General features: G+C 38.2%; 1 protein-coding gene and 1 long non-coding RNA gene across 13 annotated transcripts in view; one reads left to right on the forward strand and one right to left on the reverse strand.

Annotated features, from left to right (window-relative positions):
• The window catches only part of LOC139354220 (uncharacterized), a 47,387-nt gene that overhangs the window by 24,150 nt on the left and 396 nt on the right, over positions 1-22,841 (forward strand). For 3 of the 11 annotated variants that reach the window (XR_011605368.1, XR_011605367.1, XR_011605369.1), the window contains exons 2-4: positions 9,259-9,489; positions 16,020-16,215; positions 18,715-22,825. Coding sequence is in view for 5 of the 11 variants with exons in the window: in XM_070998468.1 (XP_070854569.1) it covers positions 16,020-16,215; positions 17,881-18,473 (789 nt within the window). In the remaining 6 variants the exon portion in view is untranslated. Of the gene's footprint in view, positions 1-9,258; positions 9,490-11,123; positions 11,885-16,019; positions 16,216-17,880; positions 18,652-18,714; positions 22,826-22,841 lie in introns of those variants that run through there. The other 8 variants (XM_070998467.1, XM_070998471.1, XM_070998472.1 and 5 more) reach the window with 5 other exon arrangements.
• LOC139354221 (uncharacterized) lies at positions 1,398-20,198 on the reverse strand. 2 transcript variants are annotated; one of them, XR_011605372.1, is made up of 3 exons: positions 20,060-20,198; positions 4,351-4,458; positions 1,398-4,291 (listed from the first exon to the last, which is right to left on the reverse strand). It is a non-coding gene; the product is annotated as an uncharacterized lncRNA (long non-coding RNA). The 2 variants fall into 2 exon arrangements; XR_011605371.1 differs by having other exon boundaries at positions 1,398-4,294.

Here is a 22,841-nt window from a genome sequence, read left to right on the forward strand (position 1 = left end):
GTTTTGAAGTGCTTTGATTCTCAGGAAGTTGGAAGGTTAAGTCGATCCGGAGATCGACAAAACGGTCTACAAAGCAAAATAGCTAGAGGCAATCGCTATACACAAGAAAAGAAGTAATGATCTTCAACCGGGGACATATACTAGCAGTGCGAATGAGTGAGCAACGAGCAACGAAACGAGTTAATTTAGTGGATGTCTTAAACTTAGAAAATGGGTATCATATACCTCATTTATACAAATGCACAATTCCCAATAGTTTAAGTTTTTGGAACTGGTATCCTGGGAAAGATATTCTAACATACAACGTAGGCCCAGCGGCAAATCCTGATTGCACAAAGAAACAGGTCTTGTCTGACGTCCCGAGGATATTTGATTCACTCGGACTCTTGGCCATTGTAATCCAGTTTAAAATTGGGATGACCCGCTTCCAACAAAAATGGAGGACAACAGGCTGAATTGGAGAGCAGATCTACACACTCTACAAAAGTTCCAGTTACCACGCTTCGTTACCAACCACGCAGACAACATCGAGTTCCAGGGATTTTCGGATGCTTCCACCAAGACGTATGCTGCTGTGGTGTAGATCTCCACCGAAAAAGCAATCTTTGCCATGCCTGGGACTTCAAGCAGCACTTCGTCTAAGCCAACTTATTCGCTCGATCTCTTCTGGACTGCGCCACAGGAACATAACTGCTTCCGTCCGACCCATCAATAATGGTCTCTTGGTTATTCGATGCACCAGCCCAACCCACACCTCCCAGCAAAAATGGCTGATTTACCCGGCGTGCGTGTCACTCAAGTCCTTCCATTTGTAAATACTGGCTGCGTTTATGCAGGTCCAATCTTCCTAAAGGGTCTCAAGGTTGGGAAGCCACGTATCAGGAAGGGCTACATTTGCCTGTTTGTCTGCATGGTCACCTCTGCCATACACCTGGAACTGCCTTGCGGCGCTTCATATACATACGTGGCAAGTTTAGCAAGATATTCAGTGACAACGGAACAAACTTCATTGAAGCTAAGCGATCCCTCGACGAAATGCAAGAATTGCCTTCATCTCATAAACATAAGGACATCGTCACATCCACTCTGGCGCATGATGGAGTTCAGTGTGTACTCAATACTCCGGAAGCTCCTCGTTGGGGAGGAATATGGGAGTCGGCAGTTACCTGTGTCAAACTGCATCTCCGCAGAATCACCGCCCACTCACCCTCCCACTTCTTAAGTGGGCGTCCGTTTACCACCGTGCCAGATCCTGACTTATGGCACTTTGCTGTGGGCCGATTAGGGTATTGGCAAAGCATCCAGGCTATACTCCAAGGATTGTGGATGAAATGGCATCAGGAGTACTTGACTACTCTAAAAAAAATCCGAGAAATGGACCACTTAAACACCCAACCTCTCAATTGTCGCTCTCGTTGAGGAGTCAATCGCGCGGGTTAAGAAACCCTATCCATGGAAAGACAGCCTCGTTCGAGCAGTCAAATTGAAGACATCAACAGGAGAGATGATCAGACCAATCCCAAAGGTTGCCGTTTTGTCCAATTTAGGAGCTGTTTTTCAGGGCGGGCCGGGATGTTCGTGAACGGTTGTAGTCTGTAAGGTACTCTCATCTTTAGGCGCATAATGCCATTTTATCCTATACACTATGTAAAAGAAAAACGACATATACATACATATTTTCGCGCTCTTCAACGCTGATACGACTGCTCCTTTTTGTGAAATTCAACTCAGTATTAAATAGTCCTCGCAAATGGCAAGAATAAAATTAAATACAGTCCACACAACTTAATCGTTTATATATCAGACCCATCATTCATAATTCCAAAAAATCGTCAACATCGATGTTGACTTGGCAAACATCAGACAAGAAATTACGCTACAGTCAAGAGCCTCGACTATCAAATACCCGTTATTCAGGTTAAAAGAGCTAAAGGGATACGGAGAAATACAAGTAGCAAAGCGATATTGTAAAGCGCCGCCTACTCGCGATTTCAATATATGGTTATGTTGGCAGCAGACAGATTTAAGTATTATGGGCGCCTGTGGGCGTTAGAGTGGGCTTGGTATTGACGAGACTAATACAACACAATTAACACTTTTTTTCTAGCACTTAAACTGTAAAAGCCACAGTTGTGAGCTGTTTGTGGGCATGGCAGGTTTGCGTAACCAAATTGCACTGCGTACGAAACTAGGGAATCTAAATCATAAATCTTAACTCTCTAACTCTTATAGTTTCCGATATCACAGCGTTAGCATGGACAGACGACTGACATGGCTAGATCGACTCGGCTAGTGATGCTGATCAAGAATATATATACTTAATGGGGTCGGAGACGCTTCCTTCTACCTGTTACCTACTTTTCACCGAAAAAGAATTAGTTTGGTACGATTTTTATTGTGATGTGAAGGAGTGTAGGGTATAGTGACGGACAATTCGTTTTTTGAATGTCACTTTTCCAAAAATTAATATTTTTCAAAAGTTTAAAAGCAGATAGTTGTTGACATCTGTAGAGCATAAAAGTTCGATGGTAAAATATGAGCGGAGTTAAATTCTACAGCTCTTGGTGTAATCCAAAATTTTTTCACTTTTTAAAGTTGTAGGGTAAGGTGACGAACTCGTAAACACATACTGAAACTCTATGCAGATGTGAAAATTCTTTATTTTTCCTACAAGAAAGGTTTAAAATGTACAGCAATGGAATACAAATTGAATAGTACACTTAAAAAACTGACTACTTAAGTTCTGGGTTATAATTAAATAGATTAAGTTGATCCATTTCTAATTCTCGAAAATCATCACAAAATAAGTATGTTTATCGGCTGTAAAAAAATAAACAAATAACAATATATTACCAACAAACAAACAAAACAAAATCTTCACACCTTGCAAAATGTTTGTCACCAGAAACTACACGAAAAACTAAAAATACGATAATGTCACTTTCATAAAGCCTAGTACTCAGATCGGCTATGAGTTTCACTAGTCGAAAATTGTTATTCTTTGTAGTGTGACCGATGTATTTAAAGTTCACCCGCAATGCGTCTAACATGGTCTTACTGTCAAGCAGCTGGGTTTGTTGCCAAACGGAAAACAAATCAATTGGAGAAATTTAAAAAGGAGGTGTCTGCTGGTACACAAAGAAATTTATATAAAAACAAGGAAGAACGCTATAGTCGAGTACCTCGACTATCAGATACCCGTTACTCAGCTAAATAGGGATATGCAAGTAGCAAAGCGAGATTAAAATGCGCCACCTACCGGCGGTATACAGATTTAAGCGTTATGGGCGTTAGAGTGGGCGTGGCAAATTTTTTTTTGGACCAATCGATAGGTATTGACAAGACCAATACATTTCAGTTAAATTTGTTTATCTAGCATGAAAATTGTGGGCGTCACAGGTTTTCGCGGTTTGTGGGCGGTAAAGTGGGCCTGGAAAACTTTTTTTTGGACCAATCGATAGGTATTGATGAGAACAATACATTTCATTTTTTATCTAGCATGAAAATTGTGGGCGACACAGGTTTTCGCGGTTTGTGGGCGTTAAAGTGGGCGTGGCAAACTTTTTTTTGGGTCAATCGATAGGTATTGATGAGAACAATACATTTCAGTTAAAATTTTCTATCTAGCATCAAAACTGTATGAGCCACAGTTTTGGGCGGTTTGTGGGCGCTAGAGTGGGCGTGGCATTCTACTGAAACAAACTTGCGCTGCGCAGGAATCTCAGGAATCTGCGTGCCTAATCCCAGTATTGTAAGTCTCATAGTTTCCGAGATCTCAGCGTTCATACGGACAGACGGACAGACGGACAGACGGACAGACGGACATGGCTAGATCGACTCGGCTAGTGATCCTGATCAAGAATATATATACTTTATGGGGTCGGAAACGCTTCCTTCTGCCTGTTACATACTTTCCGACGAATCTAGTATACCCTTTTACTCTACGAGTAACGGGTATAATAAATGGAATGTTCAACGAATGATTTCGTTTATGTAAATTAGTAGTTTAAAGCTTCCTTCTCGTCCCACGGATGCTTCGCCGTCTTTCCCGCTCCACCGCAGTACAGCTCCGAGTCCCAATAGGCATATTGGACCTTAACGGGGTTGATCCGCTAATGCTGCAGGAAGTCGCCCAGCATCCTGGCAGGGGCTTCTCCAACTGTTCCTTAGCGGGCGCCCTATTTTCCTCCTCCCTATAAAAGCCAGCGGCGCTTAAGCTGCCAAGTAGCTGGTGGTGGTGGTGTCCGGAGTCCTAATGGAGAGGTCGTCGGAGATCGTATTACTGGTGGTTCTGCTAAGAAGATACTTCTATTAGTAAAACGCAACCAAATTCTTTTGGCCAGATCTTACTTTCTTTGCGAGGACGCGGCCGGCAGAATGTCCATGTAGAGATCGAAGTCCCACTTGGCATGTTCCTTCCCACTGCGATTCCCTTGTGGATCTCCTCCAGCACTTCAACTATTCTGCGAAAGTGCATTTTAGTATTCGTCAGAAGTTATTAACGAAGAGAAGAAATACAAGTCATTTCGAAAGGCGTACAAAATATTTCGAAATCCCTTTTTACGATATATAGCACAAGCCTGTAGGTCAAGTATAGCTGTTTTTCTGCCAAACTAACGAGTTTTTTCTAAAAGTGGTAAAACTAAAGTTTCTTATATTAAGCTGTTTAACATCATCTTATATTTCCAGGACCTTTAAGTAGAGTTTGGATACGCACAAAAAAGGTCAATGCTCAGGCAGTGTAAGATCTTCTGAGCTTGACACACAGCAATGTCAAAAGTTGAGAACTCTTAATATACACCTTAAAACTTAATTTTATATCGTTAGAGCCGTTTTTGAGGAATCAGATGAAAAGCTAAAAAAAAACCTAATTCTAAAAAAACTTTGGCACATAATTTTGAACGGTGGTATTTAGACAAATTATGTTAGAAAGTATTTCAAGTATTTCAAAATACCTTAAAGACATATAGCAAAACCCTGTAACTTAAGCCTTAACTTAAGTGTTCAAAATTCAGCTACTTTTAGCTGTTTTCTCGCCAAAATAGCTAGTTTTCCAAAAGTGGTAGATCTTATGTTTTTAATATTGATCTATTAAGCATCGTCGAGAGTTTTCAGGACTTTAAAAAAACGATTTGGGACAAACTGGCAAACAAAATAACATTTTCAATTTGAGAAGTCTCCCAAAATCTTGTGTTGCGTATTACTTTTGAACGGATCATCCGATTTTGACAGTGAAGGTGTCATTTGACGCAAATTTTGAGTGAAAATACAAGAAAATTAATAGCGGAGTTATTTATACCCACGGGACCCAGCACTTTCACCGCTCTTTTTCCCAAACCAATTGATTTTTTTAAGTCTTGATATGCAATCCTCTTAGTCCTTGCAATACCTTTCGATTAATGTATCACTCGAAACAATCGGACTATTACAGTAAAATTTCATTTCTTCGTGTATATATAGTAGTCGCCCTTCAGTTCCAAAAAAAAAGTTTCTCTTGTGAATCACCTTGTAAATACCGCGGGTCACGTCAGCTTGCACGAGTGAAGAACAAGTGACACTCCATATAAGCAATTGTATGGGATGTCCGCTTTTTCACAAGTGAAAATTCCAATGAAAATTTTTCGAAGTCACTCATTTGTCGTATGGCCTGTCACCTGCCGGTGACACTTCACACGTGAAATCACTTGTGAAATTCAATATATTTCGTACAAGTTTTCAATTATAAAATCACTTGCAAGTGACACGTCCCACGTAAAATCACCTTTGAAATTCAGAATATTTCCAATGAGTTTTAACTTAATAAAATATAGAATTTAAGATGCATGCATTTTATTTACTTTTAAATTCATTTTAATTAAATTGTGTTACTGAGGTTTTTTGTTACACGACAATTATTGTTAGTAAGCCTAGTGTTATGTTTCGTCAATTTGTTTTTTACATTGGTCATCGCCTTCCTTAAACATTTGTTCGGGTCCTCCGAATCCTTGGCTTACGCTCCTGAAAAAATGTATGGGCATATGCTTAAAAAATGCGATGTACTATTTTATTTGTGTATTTACCTTTTAGAACTGTGTATAACCCTTTGCGGGACTTTTATTAGCACAAAACATTTCATCATCCATTTTCGGCTAACGGAACTCATAAAATACCTTCAAAATTTACGTACTTTAAACTAAGAAAATCTTAAACTTAATGTAACACTTACCTGTCTTTATTATTTTCGCTTTAAGAAAAGAAAACAGTAAATCTGATGCGCACAATTTAAATGGCTTGCTTCCCTTTCAATAACTGAAACAGAATGCACCAAGTCTTTCTCTCACCCCATTACTTGATTTCTTTTGTTTTCCTTTCGCTGTTGGCGCGTGCCACTGGACCTATACCCTTTCTAAAGCGAAATATATCCTACTATATGTATAATTTATACTTCTTGAGTATAAAATACAATACGATTTTTTTTAAAAAGCAATATTAAAATGTTTTAAATATTTAAATCAATTTGAACGGACTTAATTTCTTTTACTAAACTAAAACATTTTATTGTATTAATAGTATATAACACGTAAACATAACATAATAAGTAAATTCAATTTACCTAATTTACTTTTAAAAAACAATACTAGTTGTTTTTTTCGAAATACAATATTTCGCTACTATACGAAAACTGTTTCGCCGAAACGGTAGTCGCTAGCAAAACATGAGAGCGTAGAGTGCAGGCAGATTATAAGACAAGAAAGAGAGGGAACCTCCGAGTATCTGCCTCTACGAGGGTGGTCCGATATGTACTTAGCCTCCAAAAGAAAAACAAAAATTTTGGAAATGTGGCGATTTATTTCTCAACAAAATCTAATTTTAGCTCGATACACTTAACCCAGCGATGCTTCAACTTCTTTAACCCGTCTGAAAAATACGCATTCTCGAGGTCTGAAAAATAGGCCTTTGTGGCGGCGACGACCTCCTCATTCGACGCAAAATTCTGTCCAACGAGTGACTTTTTCAAGTTTGGAAACAAAAAGAAGTCACACGGGGCCAGATCTGGAGAATACGGTGGATGGGGTAGCAGTTCGTAGCCCAATTCGACTAATTTGGCCTTGGCGAAAGCGGAAGTGTGAGCCGGTGCGTTGTCATGATGGAAGATCACTTTTTCTTCGCCAAATGGGGCCGTATTTTCTGCAGTTTGGCGGCGAATCGGCCCAATAATTCGGCATAGTACAGTCCTGTGACCGTTTTGCCCTTCTCCAGGTAGTCGATGTAGATCACACCTTGTGAATCCCAAAAAACGGTGGCCATCACCTTTCCGGCCGATGGGACAGTCTTCGCCTTCTTCGGAGCAGGTTCGCCGAGTGAAGTCCACTGTTTCGACTGTTCATTGGTTTCTGGTGTGTACCAGTGGATCCATGTTTCGTCGACGGTCACGAAACGACGCAGAAACTCCTTCGGATTGCATTTAAACAGCGGCAAACACTGCTCTGAAGTGGTCTCACGGTTGCGATTGTTGTCCGGTGTGAGCAAACGCGGCACCCATCGCGCCGAAAGCTTTCTCATGCCCAAAATTTCATGCAGGATATGACCCACGCGATCTTTTAACACGCCTACTGTCTCAGCTATCTCGCGGATCTTCAATCGGCGGTCTGCCAATACAAGGATCGTGGATTTTTGTCACGTTATCCTCCGTGGTAGCCGTTTTCGGGGCACCTGGGCGTGGCTCATCAAACTCATCATCACCACGTTAAAACTCGTTAAACCAATTTTTGACGATCGCCATCGAAGGAGAAGAGTCACCGTACAAGGCATCCAAGCGCTCTTTGATTTCGCTGCGCGATTTCCCTTCCAAAAACAAGAATCGAATCACAGACCGATATTCCTTTTTCTCCACTTTTTCTAAAATCCGCGGACACGTCCGATTCCACACGCAGTCAAAACAGAACAAGGAAGAACGCTATAGTCGAGTACCTCGACTATCAGATACCCGAAACTCAGCTAAATGGAGATATGCAAGCAGCAAAGCGAGATTAAAATGCGCCACTTACCGGCGGTAGACAGATTTAAACGTTACGGGCGGTAGAGTGGGCGTGGCAAATTTTTTTTGGATCAATCGATAAGTTTTGACTAGACCAATACATTTCAGTTATTTTTTATCTAGCATGAAAATTGTGGGCGTCACAGGTTTGGGCGGTTTGTGGGCGTTAAAGTGGGCGTGTGAAACTTTTTTTTGGGTCAATCGATAGGTATTGATGAGAACATTACATTTCAGTTAAACTTTTTATTCTAGCTTCAAAACTGTAGGAGCCATTGTTTTGGGCGGTTTGTGGGCGTTAGATTGGGCGTGGCACTCTGCTGAAACAAACTTGCGCTGCGTAAGAAGCTCAGGAACCTGCACGCCATCTTTCAATAGCCTAGCTCTTATAGTTTCCGAGATCTCAGCGTTCATTCGGACAGACAGACGGACAGACCGTCAGACGGACAGGCGGACATGGCTAGACCGACTCGGCTAGTGATCCTGATCAAGAATATATATACTTTATGGGGTCGGAAACGCTTCCTTCTGCCTGTTACATACTTTCCGACGAATCTAGTATACCCTTTTACTCTACGAGCAACGGGTATAACTTCGAGTCCGATTCGGCTAAAATTTCAAGAATGTACTAAACCAGGGGTCGGCAGCGGCCTATCTAGTGAGCATAGGGAAGTGTTCTGCCCATCCTCTGCTCGCTCACGTATAACGTACATGTTTGTGTGATTTCGGCATGGGTCTTCGGGTCATTTCTTTCTCAACTTCGGCGCGCTTTTTTGTTGCTGCGGCAGAGGAAATCAGTGCAAAGCAGAGAAACGTCTCGCTTCAGCACGCCGCGCGCAAACTTCGTGTTTGTTACTCTCACACTAATGCAAGGCAAACTTGTGATGGTATGTGTGTGCCGACTAACTAAACGATACAAAATTTCTCTTGCGATAGTGACGCCATCGGGCGGTGAGGCTAAGTTCTTATCGGACTGCCCTCGTATTTGTTGCACAACCGTTTTCGTAGGCAGTCTTCTACGCTGAGCCGGCTTCTCTGCTGATGCGCTTAAAATGGTTTCCTTAAGTCCAAAATTAGTTCATATTACCTTAATTAAGTAAATTTTTTGGGTTTTAAGTCCGTTTTTTTCTGGGTGTAGTAATACATACGTTTTCGACCAGCCAAGTTGCTATGTATTTAAAACTGTTTTTCAAAATGTAAAATGTTAAAAAAAAAAATTTTCTCAATATTATTCTTGTATGCAGTTCAACAGCCCAACTTGTCGCATCCATTTCATTTGCATGGATACGGGTTTAGTGTCATTGGAATTGGTCGATCCCCGGATTCGGCAGTGAAGAAGATAAATTTAAAGCACGCATTGGACCTGGACCGCCGCGGACTTTTACACCGGCAGTACAATTTGCCACCGACAAAGGATACAATTGCCGTACCGAACAACGGCTATGTTGTGCTACGTTTTAGAGCCGACAATCCTGGTAAGTATAAATATTCCTAAATGAGTGCGTATTTCTCTGAAAAGCTGACCACTTAAAAACAATTAACACAGGACAACAAAATTAGTCTTACATTTTAGTCTTTGCTTACTTAGCTTTCATTCCTAACGCGTGGTATTTTTGATATCGCAGTTTGTAGTTTCCGATGTATTTAAAGTAAAATAAACATTTTTTGCATTTTCAGCAAGCATCAAAAATAAAGTTTTTTAAGAGGATCCTATAAAGTATGTATGTTTATTCTTGATCAGTCACTAGCGAAGTCGAACTAACCTTGTCCGTCTGTCCGTATGATCTCAGTGATAATCAAAACTTGAAGATATTTGTTATCTAACTTTTACAAGCCGCATACAACTGTGGGGCCCAGAGTTTTGAAAATAGAATACAAATTTTAACTGAAATGTATTGGTTTCGTCAAATGACCTAACAATAATTGTCTAATCTAACGCCTACAAACCGACAAAAACCGTCTGTCCGTATTACTGTATTTTGTTTGACTTAAAAAAAAATCGTCCACGCCCATAAAACCTGCCTGGCGCCTAAATTTTTATAGATTTTGTAAGAGTGCAAATGGGATTTCGTTTTGTATAACAATACTAAGTGTTCAAATCGGATTATTCGTAAAGAATTGACCAAATAATTAAATGACCGTTTAGTGGCGCCCGCAACCTAAGATTGCTGCTGGTATACCTCCATCTCCCTTGCGATCATTTGTAATGGTTATCGGATAGTCGAGGAACTCGTAAATAGTCATATTCCTTGTTTTGTTTTTTTAAAACAAGAAAGAACGCTATAGTCGAGTACCTCGACTACCAGATACTCGTTACTAAGGTAAAGAGACAAAAGGGAAATGGAGATATGCAAGCAGCAAAGCGAGATTAAAATGCGACACCTACCCGCGATCTTAATAAATGGTTATGTGGGCGGTAGACAGATTTAAGAGTTATGGGCGTGGCAAACTTTTTTGAATCAATCGATAGGTATTGACGAGACTAATACATTTCAGTTAAAATTTTTTACCTAGCATGAAAATGGGCGTTCGAGTGGGCGTGGCCTATTCGCGTAGTAAACTTGCGCTGCGCATAAGCCTATTCGCGTAACAAACTTGCGCTGCGCATAAGGCTACGAAATCTAAATCTGAAATCCCAATTCTTTATCTTTAATAGTTTTTGAGATATCCGCGTTCATATTTACGATTTTTGAAGTTCGTGGGCGGTTTGTGGGCGTTAAAGTGGGCGTGGCAAACCTTTTTTTGGTTCAATCAATAGGTATTGATGAGAACAATACATTTCAGTTTTTTTTATTCTAGCACCAAAACTGTAAGAGCCACAGTTTTGGGCGGCTTGTAGGCGTTAGAGTCAGACAGATGGACAAATGGGCATGGCTAGATCGACTCGGCTAGTGATCCTGATCAAAAATATATATACTTAATGGGGTTAGAAACGCTTCCTTCTGCCTGTTACATTCTTTCCGACGAGTCTAGTATACCCTTTTACTCTACGAGTAACGGGTATGAAAACCGGAAAACTTTTAACAAAAACTTGTTTTTACGTTGCTGGTTTTTCTGAGAATGGCCCATTTATACTAAATACTTTAATATTAAACGTTACCTTTTCTAGGCTTTTGGCTCTTCCACTGTCATTTTCTATTCCACATTGTTATTGGAATGAATTTGATTTTACAGGTAGGCAGTAACGTTGATCTGCCACCCGTGCCTCCAGGTTTCCCAACATGTGGCGACCACACTCCACCCATTCCAATAAACTAAGATTAAATCGTGACGAAACACCCTTAATCAAATCCACGTGGCAAAGCATTTTAAACGAGCAACACAATTTCTTAGGAGCTAGAAAAGACCTACACACTTATTGAACAATTTGTAAAAAGCTTACCCTATCACACTGTTTAACAAAATTGTATATACTTTTATTAAAATATCACATAGTATAGTTTTCCTTTTCAGTAATGAAAACATTGTCAATGTCCAGCTGTTATTATTGACATATTATTTAAAGGAATATTAACCCTTTCCCTTACTTTTTACCCACAGCTTACCGTCAAATGTATATAGATAATAATATGTGTGTGTTTGTAGATACTAAAATTGTAATACAATTATTTAATTTATGAAAAACGTTTATTTTCAACTGATATGTTTGAAATGACTGCAAGCAACCGAGCACTTCCTTTTTTTGTATATGCACATAAATTTTAAAACATTTTCAACTATATAGTAGCATACCCACTGTTTATATATCTTCATATGCAAATATTTTGTTGTGCTAAAAATAACAGCAGTATAATTAATAATTCAATATGTTATTCCTAGTTAAATGTTTGAAATAAATAAATATGTTTATATTTTCTCGTAAAAAATTAACTTAACTGAAAAAAAAACAAAAATGTTGGTATCATTAAAAAAAAAATATTAGCAGTCCTAAAAAACATTTAAAAGTTATTCCCATGTTGTTGTGTCATTCCTTATAAAAGTAAGTTCACTAAAAAAATATAAAAGTGTTGGTATCAGTTTAAAAAATTCTTGAAATATTGGAAATGATTTGTTTTCCTAGGGACAAACATTGCAAAAACACGCCTGGAGACATTTAGTTTTTCGCACTGAATTTATAACAGAAAGGCGGAGTGGATTGCAACAAATACAATCTGAAGCGGAAGATTATTGCAACGCCAATTTGTACCACTACAGTGGTCGAATGGCGATACGCCTGCGTAAACTTTGCTGTGTATTTATTTTGTGTGATTGGCACGTAATCATCTACTATAAAAGCTAAACTCATAATTCGTACCTATACCATTTCACCATGTTAATGAAGCATTAAAACCAGAAGCGACCAATAAAACCGGAATTGTGTTACATAATGAATCCAGACCACAGGCATCATTAGGGCTCGCTAGAACCTCAGGGATCGTGGTTGAATGACTCCTATGCATCTTTGTTATGGATCCCTAGAGATAAAAATTCAGCTGGTATTAAATTTGGGAGAAGTTAAATTAGACTTTCAAAGTTTTTTAAACAATTTTATTTTAAATGCTAGTAAACATAAATACTACTTTTGCATTGAACACACATGTTTCGTAATTTCTTAGACTATGTATCTGCACTGTTCATCTGTTCTGGGTTTTAAAAATAAAATTCATATATCGTAGCATTATCAAGTTTTTTGCGTTTTACTTATCAAAACGCCACTAAAATCCCCAAAGACTTTTTTTGGATCACAAAACGACAAACTTTTTCTTGCATTTGAAAAGTAAAAGTTTTTATACAATATAGAGTCTATTGATTCTTATTGATTCATTTATAGTACATTGTATTCATTATATTAATATTGAAGGACGCACTATATAAAGTATATATATTCTTGATCGGGATCACTGTCAAGTCGATCCAGCCATTTTTATCCGTCCATCTGTCTGTCTGTCCGTATAGACGCTGAAATGTCTAAAACTATAATGTCTTGAAGGTTGGAATTAAGCATACAGATTATAGGGGCTTTTAAGCAGCACAAGTTGGTTACTTGGGTCTGAAGGGATACGCAAACGCAATATTATTTGAAATCTTATGAATAACTAAATTAATAGGTTAAAAAGAAATTGCTTGGTCAGAAGTAACCCTACACTCAGCTAGGTGTTGCCATCGTCTAGGTGGCGCACCAATATAAATGCCATGTAATTATATATTAAAAGTGGTCAAAAGACTATAAGCTGTTTCTTGTTAAAGTTAGTTAGCTGAGTAATGAGTATCAGATAATCAAGGCACTCGACTATACATTCTCTCTTGTTGTGCATTGCCACAATAACAAGAGCCAGTGATGGACGTATTGAATATTTAACAAAACCCTGACTTTTGGCTCGAGCAACTGACAATGTACTATTCAGTTTCGATGGGACAAAATATAAGCGTAAAAGAGATTACCGTGCACTGATGATGACTGATGGGTAGGCGACAATCGGGAACAGCATGTGGAGCAGCAGACGCCTGTGGCAAGCTGTGGAAAGTAGATTTGCGCGGAGTCGACCGGTCATCTGTTCACAATAGCTGATAGTTTGTTTACTGAACATCCGGACAGTTGTTTTTATACCCTTGCAGAGGGTATATTGATTTCAGACAGAAGTTTGCAACGCAGTGAAGGAGACGTTTCCGACCCCATAAAGTATATATATTTTTGATCAGCATGACTAGACGAGTCGATCTAGCCATGTCCGTCTGTCCGTCCGTTTCTACGCAAACTAGTCTCTTAGTTTAATAGGAATCGGGCTGAAACTTTCCCAAAAGTCTTATATCTTTTGCAGGTAGTATATAAGTCGGAACCAGCCGGATCGCACAACTATATCTTATAGCTCCCATAGGAATAATCGGAAAAAATTATATCTTTGGTGTTTTTTAACATATAACCTCCTAAGCTCGGAAATAACATATTTTAATTAGTTTTGAATTTCGAATTTAATTTTATCAAAATCGGACGACTATATCATATAGGTGCCATAGGAACGATCGGAAAATTGGTGGGAAAATAATATGAAACAAACTATAGCTTCGGTGTTTTTTAACATATCACTTTCTACGCTTGAAAATAACATTTTTTAACTAGTTCTGAATTTCGAATTTAATTTTATCAAAATCGGACGACTATATCATATAGTCGGAAAAATTGGGGGGAAAATAATATGAAACAAATTATAGCTTCGGTGTTTTTTAACATATAATCTCCTACGCTTGGAAATAACATTTTTTAATTAGTTCTGAATTTCGAATTTAATTTTATCATAACCGGACGACTATATCATATAGCTGCCATAGGAACGATCGGAAAATTGGTGGGAAAATAATATGAAACAAATTACAGCTTCGGTGTTTTCTGACATATATACTATTGGGAATACCATTTTTTGTATTTTTAATTTTAATAAATATAACTGCAAGGGTATACAAGCTTCGGCTTGCCGAAGTTAACTTCTAACTTTGGTTTAGGAAATAAAAATCAATGAAATACTTCGAACCAATGTTTTATCTTGGTTAGATTTCGTCAACTACGCATATGAAATAATAAATTTCATTTAAACTCGCTTATCTTATACCTTGGTCTGCAATTATTTTGAAATTTCTTGGTATCCATTTAAAGACGTTATGTTTTTATACTCGTTTCTCGTAGAGTAAAAGTGTATAAAAAGGTTCGTCCGAAAGTATGTAACAGGCAGAAGGAAGCGTTTCCGACCCCATAAAGTATATATATTCTTGATCAGGATCACTAGCCGAGTCGATCTAGCCATGTCCGTCTGTCTGTCAGTCCGGATGAACGCTGAGATCTCGGAAACTCTAAGAGCTAGGCTATTGGGATTTGGCATGCAGATTCCTGAGCTTCTTACGCAGCGCAAGTTTGTTTCAGCAGCGTGCCACGCCACTTGAACTCCCACAAACCGCCCAAAACTGTTTTGATCGTAGAGTAAAAATTTTAACTGAAATGAATTGTTCTCATCAATACCTATCGATAGACCGAAAAAAAGTTTAGCACGCCAACTCTAAGTGCCCTCGACTTTAGCGTTCTTCCTTGTTTTAAAGTTTAAAACTTAAATGATTCTGACAAAAATCAAATATGGTTATCTCGGGAACGGCTTGGACGAATATTGTATAACTTTGCACGATGCTTTACAAGTGCAAATCAAGAATCATTTAAAAGCTTTGTACCGCTTTAAATATTTCAAAGTCGTATTAAAAATTACTGATTGTACGGCAAATTGCAGTATTAATTGCCAACCATTTGTACCTATTTAAAAGTACATTTTTAATCAGCTACTTAGCTAATGTTATTTTAGCTTTAACGTTAACAGTACAGTGACCATGCTTTATCCAAACAAATCCGTGTCAATGTCATCACTATCCGTCTTTTTCTAAGCCTTTAGTGAGTGAACCAAATAATGTCGCGGAATAACACCTTTAACAAGTTCACTACGCATATATAAACAGAACATGGTGTGTTTTTTGATTCCGTTAAAAAAATTCTATTGCGTTTAGGGGTTCCCGACTCAGCAAAATGTTCACGTTTGGATTGTGTTATTTTCTATGCGTACGATAGCAGCTGGTAATCATATATTTTCACCTTTCGAAATAAAATTGTGCAGCGTCAGCTGTTTAGCAATAGTTGTTGTTAACTAGAGCCACTTCATGAAGTCATTTTCGAAATAAATGCTCCTTAATTGATTTTGTGATGGTGGTATATATTGTTTTTATTTGCAAACAAGGTACAACTTAAGTTTAAAAAGTATTTTAAAAAGCTTTTCAAATTTCAAACTTTTTGTTTTTTTTTAATTCCTGGCCAAATTTGCACTCATATCTCAAAAGATTTGCACCTGTAAATAAATAAAATTCAGATTATTTTAAGAAATTGTACAAAATGTACTTTGTTCCACTACCGTTTGTTTGTGACAAGCGACAACTGTTCACAGAGGTTTTTCCCAATAAAAAAACTTATGATGATTTTTACAATGTGTTCTATTCACAGATTCTTAACCCTTTGGATGCTATTTGTGATCGTAAACGGCCGGATGCAGTTTGTGTTTCGAATTTAAAGAATGCAAAAAAAGTCGACAAGGGCGTTTTGGTAGAACGCCCAGATGTAAAAATATTTTTGCCTTTCAGATTTTATGTGTATGAACCAAAAACTCTATTTATACCAAATACCTACAACCGATTTTTAGGTACGTGTACTATAATTGGTAACTAAAATAATATCCTTTGCATTGACTAACAGTTTTTTATTATAAGAACACATATGATTTTTTTTACAAACCGAATGGATTTCTGTACTAATATTTGTTATTTGACTCATGTTGCTAACACAGTGAAGGAGACGTTTCCGACCCCATAAAGTATATATATTCTTGATCAGCATCACTAGACGAATTGATCTAGCCATGACCGTCTGTCCGTCCGTTTCTACGCAAACTAGTCTCTCAGTTCTAAAGCTATCGGCCTGAAACTTTCCCAAAAGTCATATTTCTTTTGCAGGTAGTATATAAGTCGGAACCAGCCGGACCGGAACTATGTCTTATAGCTCTCATAGGAATAATCGCAAAAACATTTTTTAAAATAATTTCTTTGGTGTTTTTTAACATATTAACTCTTGGATATAACATTTTTAATTAGTTCTGTATTCCGAATTTAATATTATCAAAGTCGGACGACTATATCATATAGCTGCCATTGGAACGATCAAAAAATTGGTGGGAAAATAATATGAAACAAATTATAGCTTCGGTGTTTTTATACCCGTTACTCGTAGAGTAAAAGGGTATACTAGATTCGTCGGAAAGTATGTAACAGGCAGAAGGAAGCGTTTCCGACCCCATAAAGTATATATACTCTTGATCAGGATCACTAGCCGAGTCGATATAGCCATGTCTGTCTGTCCGTCTGTCCGTGTGAACGCTGAGATCTCGGAAACTATTAAAGCTACAATACTGGGACTAGGCATGCAGATTCCTGAGATTCCTGCGCAGCGAAAGTTTGTTTCAGCAGGGTGCCGCGCCCACTGTAAGTCCCGTAAACCTCCCAAAACTGGTGCTCCTACAGTTTTGATGCTAGAATAAAAATTTTAACTGAAATGTATTGTTCTCATCAATACCTATCGATTGACCCAAAAAAAGTTTGCCACGCCCACTTTGACGCCCACTTTGACGCCTACAAACTTCAAAAAATCGTAAATATGAACGCGGTTATCTCGAAAACTATCAAGGATAGAGAATTGGGATCTAAGATTTAGATTCTGTCTACCGCCCACACAACCATATATTGTGATCAGGGGTACGTAGCGCATTTCAATCTCGCTTTGCTGCTTGCATATCTCCATTTCCCTTTTGTCCTTTAAGCTTAGTAACGGGTATCTGATAGTCGAGGTTCTTGACTATAGCGTTCTTTCTTTTTGACATATTATCTTATACTATTGGGAATAAAACTTTTAGTATTTTTAAATTTAATAATTATAACTGCAAGGGTATACAAACTTCGGCTTGCCGAAGTAAACATTCTTTCTTGTTTTATGTGTTTTTTCCACATTTTTTTTAATTTTTTGGTGCTAGAGTGAACGTGGCACACTTCTGTTGTAAACGTGGGCTGTAAAGGCGTACCTAGAATATGTAAGCTCAATACCAACTTTCTAGCATTTATAGTTCCTACGATGTCGGCTAGTGTTTCGATTATTAAGTTATATACTTTTAAGGGCAGAAAACGGTTGCATATATTTCAAAAAGTAACTACCGGAGAACATGAAATTAGAAAGGATTTCGGTTGTAAGACATTGACTTTAATATCGAATTGGGTATTCACCACAAAAAGACACCATTAACCCTTTCCTTTATTTATAGTTGTGCCTAGTGGGGATCATCTGACATCTTTGGTCGATGAAATATCATACATATCACCACCGGCACCTCCGCTTTCACAAATCGATGACATTCCGACCGAATACTTCTGCAACGGTGACAATAGGCCGCCAAATTGTGGGCCAAACTGTGAATGTACACACATGGTTGATATACCACTTGGAGCTATTGTTGAAGTTGTTTTGGTCGATGAAGTGCAGCAAGTCAATCTTAGTCATCCATTTCATTTACATGGTACGGCCTTCTATGTGGTAGGACTAGGACGTTCGCCTGATAAGTCAATAAAAAAAATTAACCTGAAGCATGCTCTGGAGTTGGACCGAATGGGCATGCTTGAGCGAGATTTTTCGAAGCCCCCTCTTAAAGACACAATAGCCGTACCCAACAATGGATATGTTGTTGTGCGGTTTCGAGCAGACAATCCTGGCTATTGGCTTTTCCATTGCCACTTTCTTTTTCACATCGTCATAGGAATGAACCTCATATTTCATATCGGAACGTCAGCTGACCTACCACCAGTCCCTCCACGATTTCCTAGATGTGGCGACCATGTGCCGCCAGTTACTTGGTACTAGTCCGCTGTCATAGATATTAAGTAAAACCCTAGTAATGTAATATGTAATACTTAAATTAATATAACTTATTACCTTCATTTAGTTAAACCTATTTTAAAATGAAAAAATAGTGTGTAAAAAGTATTTTATTTTGTTACGATTTAACTCTTACGCAATAAAATTTTCTTACAAACAGAAACTAACTAGTAATAACACTTTATATAAATGTATTGTAATCACAAAATCAATTTTAAATTTATAGTCGCTTCAGACGCTGATCACCTTATATCACTTATTGATGAGGTGTCGTACATTTCTCCACCTTCCCCGATGCTGTCGCAGTATAATGATATACCTCAAGAATACTACTGTAATGGGGACAATCGACCAGTAGATTGTGGCGAAAACTGTCAGTGTACTCATAAAATCGATATACCTCTACACGCAATAGTCGAGGTCGTGCTTGTGGATGAAGTTCAACAGATTAATATAAGCCATCCATTTCATTTGCACGGTACGTCTTTTTACGTAGTAGGACTTGGACGCTCCCCGGAAACACATAACAAACGTATGAGCTTAAAACATGCCCTGGACCTTGACCAACGCGGCTTGCTTGAAAGGCAATACCTGAACCCTGCTCTGAAGGATACTGTTGCTGTACCAAACAATGGATATGCTATTTTACGCTTTCGCGCAGATAATCCTGGATTTTGGCTTTTTCATTGTCATTTTCAATACCATATTGTTATAGGCATGAATTTGGTGTTTCAAATAGGTACTCCTAATGATCTTCCTCCTGTACCACCTAATTTTCCACGTTGCGGAAACCATGTACCCCCCATATTGACGGAGAGCCTATTTAACATTGATAACATACAAGAAAGATCGGAGACCAGATAATGTAGTAAAATATAAACAATAGGCGATACGTCTGAAGGTTGGGACACATAAGGTAACTTTAGAAAATTTTAACTTTAAGTGACCAAATGGCAACTTCCAAAATCTTCCAATCTTTAACTTGTACATTTGAAAGTCAATAAAACTTACCCCTAAGATTCTCAAAACTTAAAAAATATTTTTTTTTTATTAATTTGATCAATTTTAGTTGGTGTACAATTGCAAATTAAACTAACATGCTATTTAAACGCACATATTTCCCTGTAAATTTAAAGAAATTTATCTCTTCCAAAGCGTCCTCTGTCGGCTTAAGTTTTTCTGTATGAAAAGCGGGTGTACCAACTTATACGCTCAAAGTGATCTAGCTTACCACAAAATAGGAGTTTAAAAAAAAAGTATAATGTTTTTGATAAATCAATCATTTGATCAGTCAATTTATTACTATGGATATTTTTAAGAACTTACCATCTTATATATAATACCTTTATCCAATAATTTAGCATGTTATCGACTTTTTATAGAATTAAGAACAAGAAAAATGCTATACTCGATGCCATCGACTATCAAGTACCCGTTACAAAGCTAAAAAGAGTGTGATGGAGATACGCAAAGCGACTGTTCACAAAATCACACAACGCAACGGCGGTACCTATTCCGATTTTGGCAATTTTTGGCATTAAGATAGATATTGATAATCAAAACACACTTACACTGTAACGAAATCTGCAAAAATATGGGCGTAAGAGTAGGCGTGGCACCCTGCTGAAATAAACTTGCACTGTCCCAGAACCTCAAGAAACTGAACGCCAAGTCCCAACTTTCTAGCTTTTGTAGTTTTTATTTTCATTGGGACGGACAGACAGACACACAGAGGGCTAGTGCTCCTGATTAAGAATACATGTACTTTACACGGTCGGATATTCTTCCTTCTACCGGATTTTAAAAATAGTTTGTGTCTAACCGATGTAAGGTCTATGATCGCGTCGCGGCAAAGCAACGAGAGTTACTGTGATATGGGAATACGGGCGATATGAGAAGTGCGCTCGGGGTGAGCTAACGAGGGTTAACTACTAGTTGAGATATTTTAACAGTTCGAGCCCGAGGACAAGTCGACTTGATTCGCAAGGTAAGTCAGAGAGTTGTCGAGTCAACCGTTCACTTTATGTATAATAATATGCTGATCAGCAATTCTCATATGCAGTGGGTGCAACTAGTCGCCTGGTTCTGATCCCAACTTGGGTACTGCTTGATTTGTGGGGTGTCGGTTACGATCAACTACTGTCATAGTTTAAACCTGACTTGAGCCTGGCCTTAAATTCTTTTACTAAAAGTTTACTAACTAAAAAAATGGCACTCATTTTCGGTCGAAAATATCTGAAAAAGTGTCCCAACTTACACACCTCTTTTAATTTAGGAATCATATTCGATTTTAATCAAATCTCAAAACAGTTTATGACTGTTTATAGTATATAAGACCTTTCGTAAGTTTTACCACACAGAAGTTATCCCGTCTCGATTCACCTATCAATATTTTACCACTAATTTCTTTTATATGTTAACTCATTTTGAATTTAAGTAAAAAAAAATAAGAATGTATATTTTATATTTGTAATAAATAGTCTATTGAAACATTAAATTTATCGCAACTCTAAAAGAATTTTATATTGTGGTAGTGAACTGAGTATAGTGAACTTTTGAAGCAAAGCTGAAACCTTTAATAATTTTTCATCTATCGTTTTTTTTTCTGTAGATATAAGCATAAAAGGTGCATCAAATAAATTATCTTTTGTTGGTGAGTTTCTTGATTAAAGGATCATTCTTTTCTTTAATATGATAAAAGTTAAGTTAAAATGTTAAGATGACCGCTTTAAAATTGGAGTACGCTTGAAATATTCACTCATTTGGCACACGGGTTCGCCATACGAGAGTTAGTCGTAGACTTATTGGTAAACAGAAGAATTTACAGCGCTGTTACGTGTTATTCAGCAATTTAATGTTTACATTAACCAAATCAGAGTTGGATAACTGAAATTGCTATTACGTTTATTGGAGAGAAAGAGAGAGGGAAAAAAACGATAAATTGCTTAAATTTTTAATTATTTAATATACTCGTTATAAGTCAGTGCTCTCTCCTAGCACCGGCAGCGCTTTTCGCTTTGCCGCGCACTTCGGTCTGCAACTATTTACACACACACATCCATAAAAACATTTGATATTGTACGGTTCTGACGTCATTGCGTTTCTTCTTGAGAGGTTTGTAGGTGTTAAATTTGTTTTTCTAGCATCATAATTGTTGGCGCCACAGTTTTGCGAGGTTTCTGGGCGTGAGAGTAGGCGAAGCACATAAGCGTATCGAACTTGCTATGAGTACGAAACTAAAGAATCTACATCTAAAGTACCAACCATGTATCCTTAATAGTATCCGGGACACCAGCGTTCAAATGGACGGTTTTTTAAGTTTGTGGGCGGCTTGTAGGCGTGGCAATATTTTTTTTGGGTCAATCGATGGGTATTGACGAGAACAATACATTTCATTTAAAATTTGTTCTAAACAATACTTGTAGGGTACAATACACGCACGCACGCATAAAGGTTTTGGCTGTACGTTGTTTATTGTTCGCATGTATATAACGTAAATAGCGGCAGAATTCCAAAATTTACTGGCCAGCCTCTCTTTAATGCACGTCTGCCATTTCGCTCGCACGATCTGCGCCGCGGCGACTGAACATCTGGCAAAAATCAGTGTGAGCGACGAGACGACGGAAAGTACAACTTACGAAGTCGGACCGTACAGCTGAAGGTTTGCGACACTGGTTTTGCTAGGAATTTTGCACAGAGCAAAGCCGTTAAGAAATTCAGTAGCAAACTAGCACCAGTTTTTATAAAATCAAAGGTAATCAAGAAAGTTAGCCCGGCATACTATGAACTAGCAACCGAGAAAGGCAAATCGATAGGTATATACCATCTTAAAGGTATTCAAATTGGCAAATAGACAAGTCGTCATTTAAGCTAACAGCTTTTTGGGATTTGATTCTCCATCTGTTAACTGTGGGTGTAAAGTACAATACACGCACGTATAAGGGTTAAGTTTTTGGCTGTACGTTGTTTCTTGTTCGCATGTATATAACGTAAATAGCGGCAGAATTCCCGAATTTACTGGCCAGCCTCTCTTTACTGCACGTCTGCCATCTCGCTCGCACGATCTGCGCCGCGGCAACTGAACATCTGGCGAAAATCAGTGTGAGCGACGAGATGACGGTAAATATCACGCCATAACGCCGTTATTTTCCGTCTCTGCGTTCACTTGAGTTTCTCTCGCTGAGGCCAAGAGACGTGTGCCAAACACCGTAGTCAAGTTATAATTGGAACCAAGTCCGCGTGTAAACTGACTGACAAACGGTACCAAAGTGCGACGAGGTCCAACGACATCCTGTACAGTGTTAGCAAAAGTGAACAGTGCGAAACCATAGTCTGAGGTGAATATCGTTAGTA

Source organism: Drosophila suzukii (assembly GCF_043229965.1).
Source record: "Drosophila suzukii chromosome 2 unlocalized genomic scaffold, CBGP_Dsuzu_IsoJpt1.0 scf_2c, whole genome shotgun sequence".
NCBI classification, from domain to species: domain Eukaryota; kingdom Metazoa; phylum Arthropoda; class Insecta; order Diptera; family Drosophilidae; genus Drosophila; species Drosophila suzukii.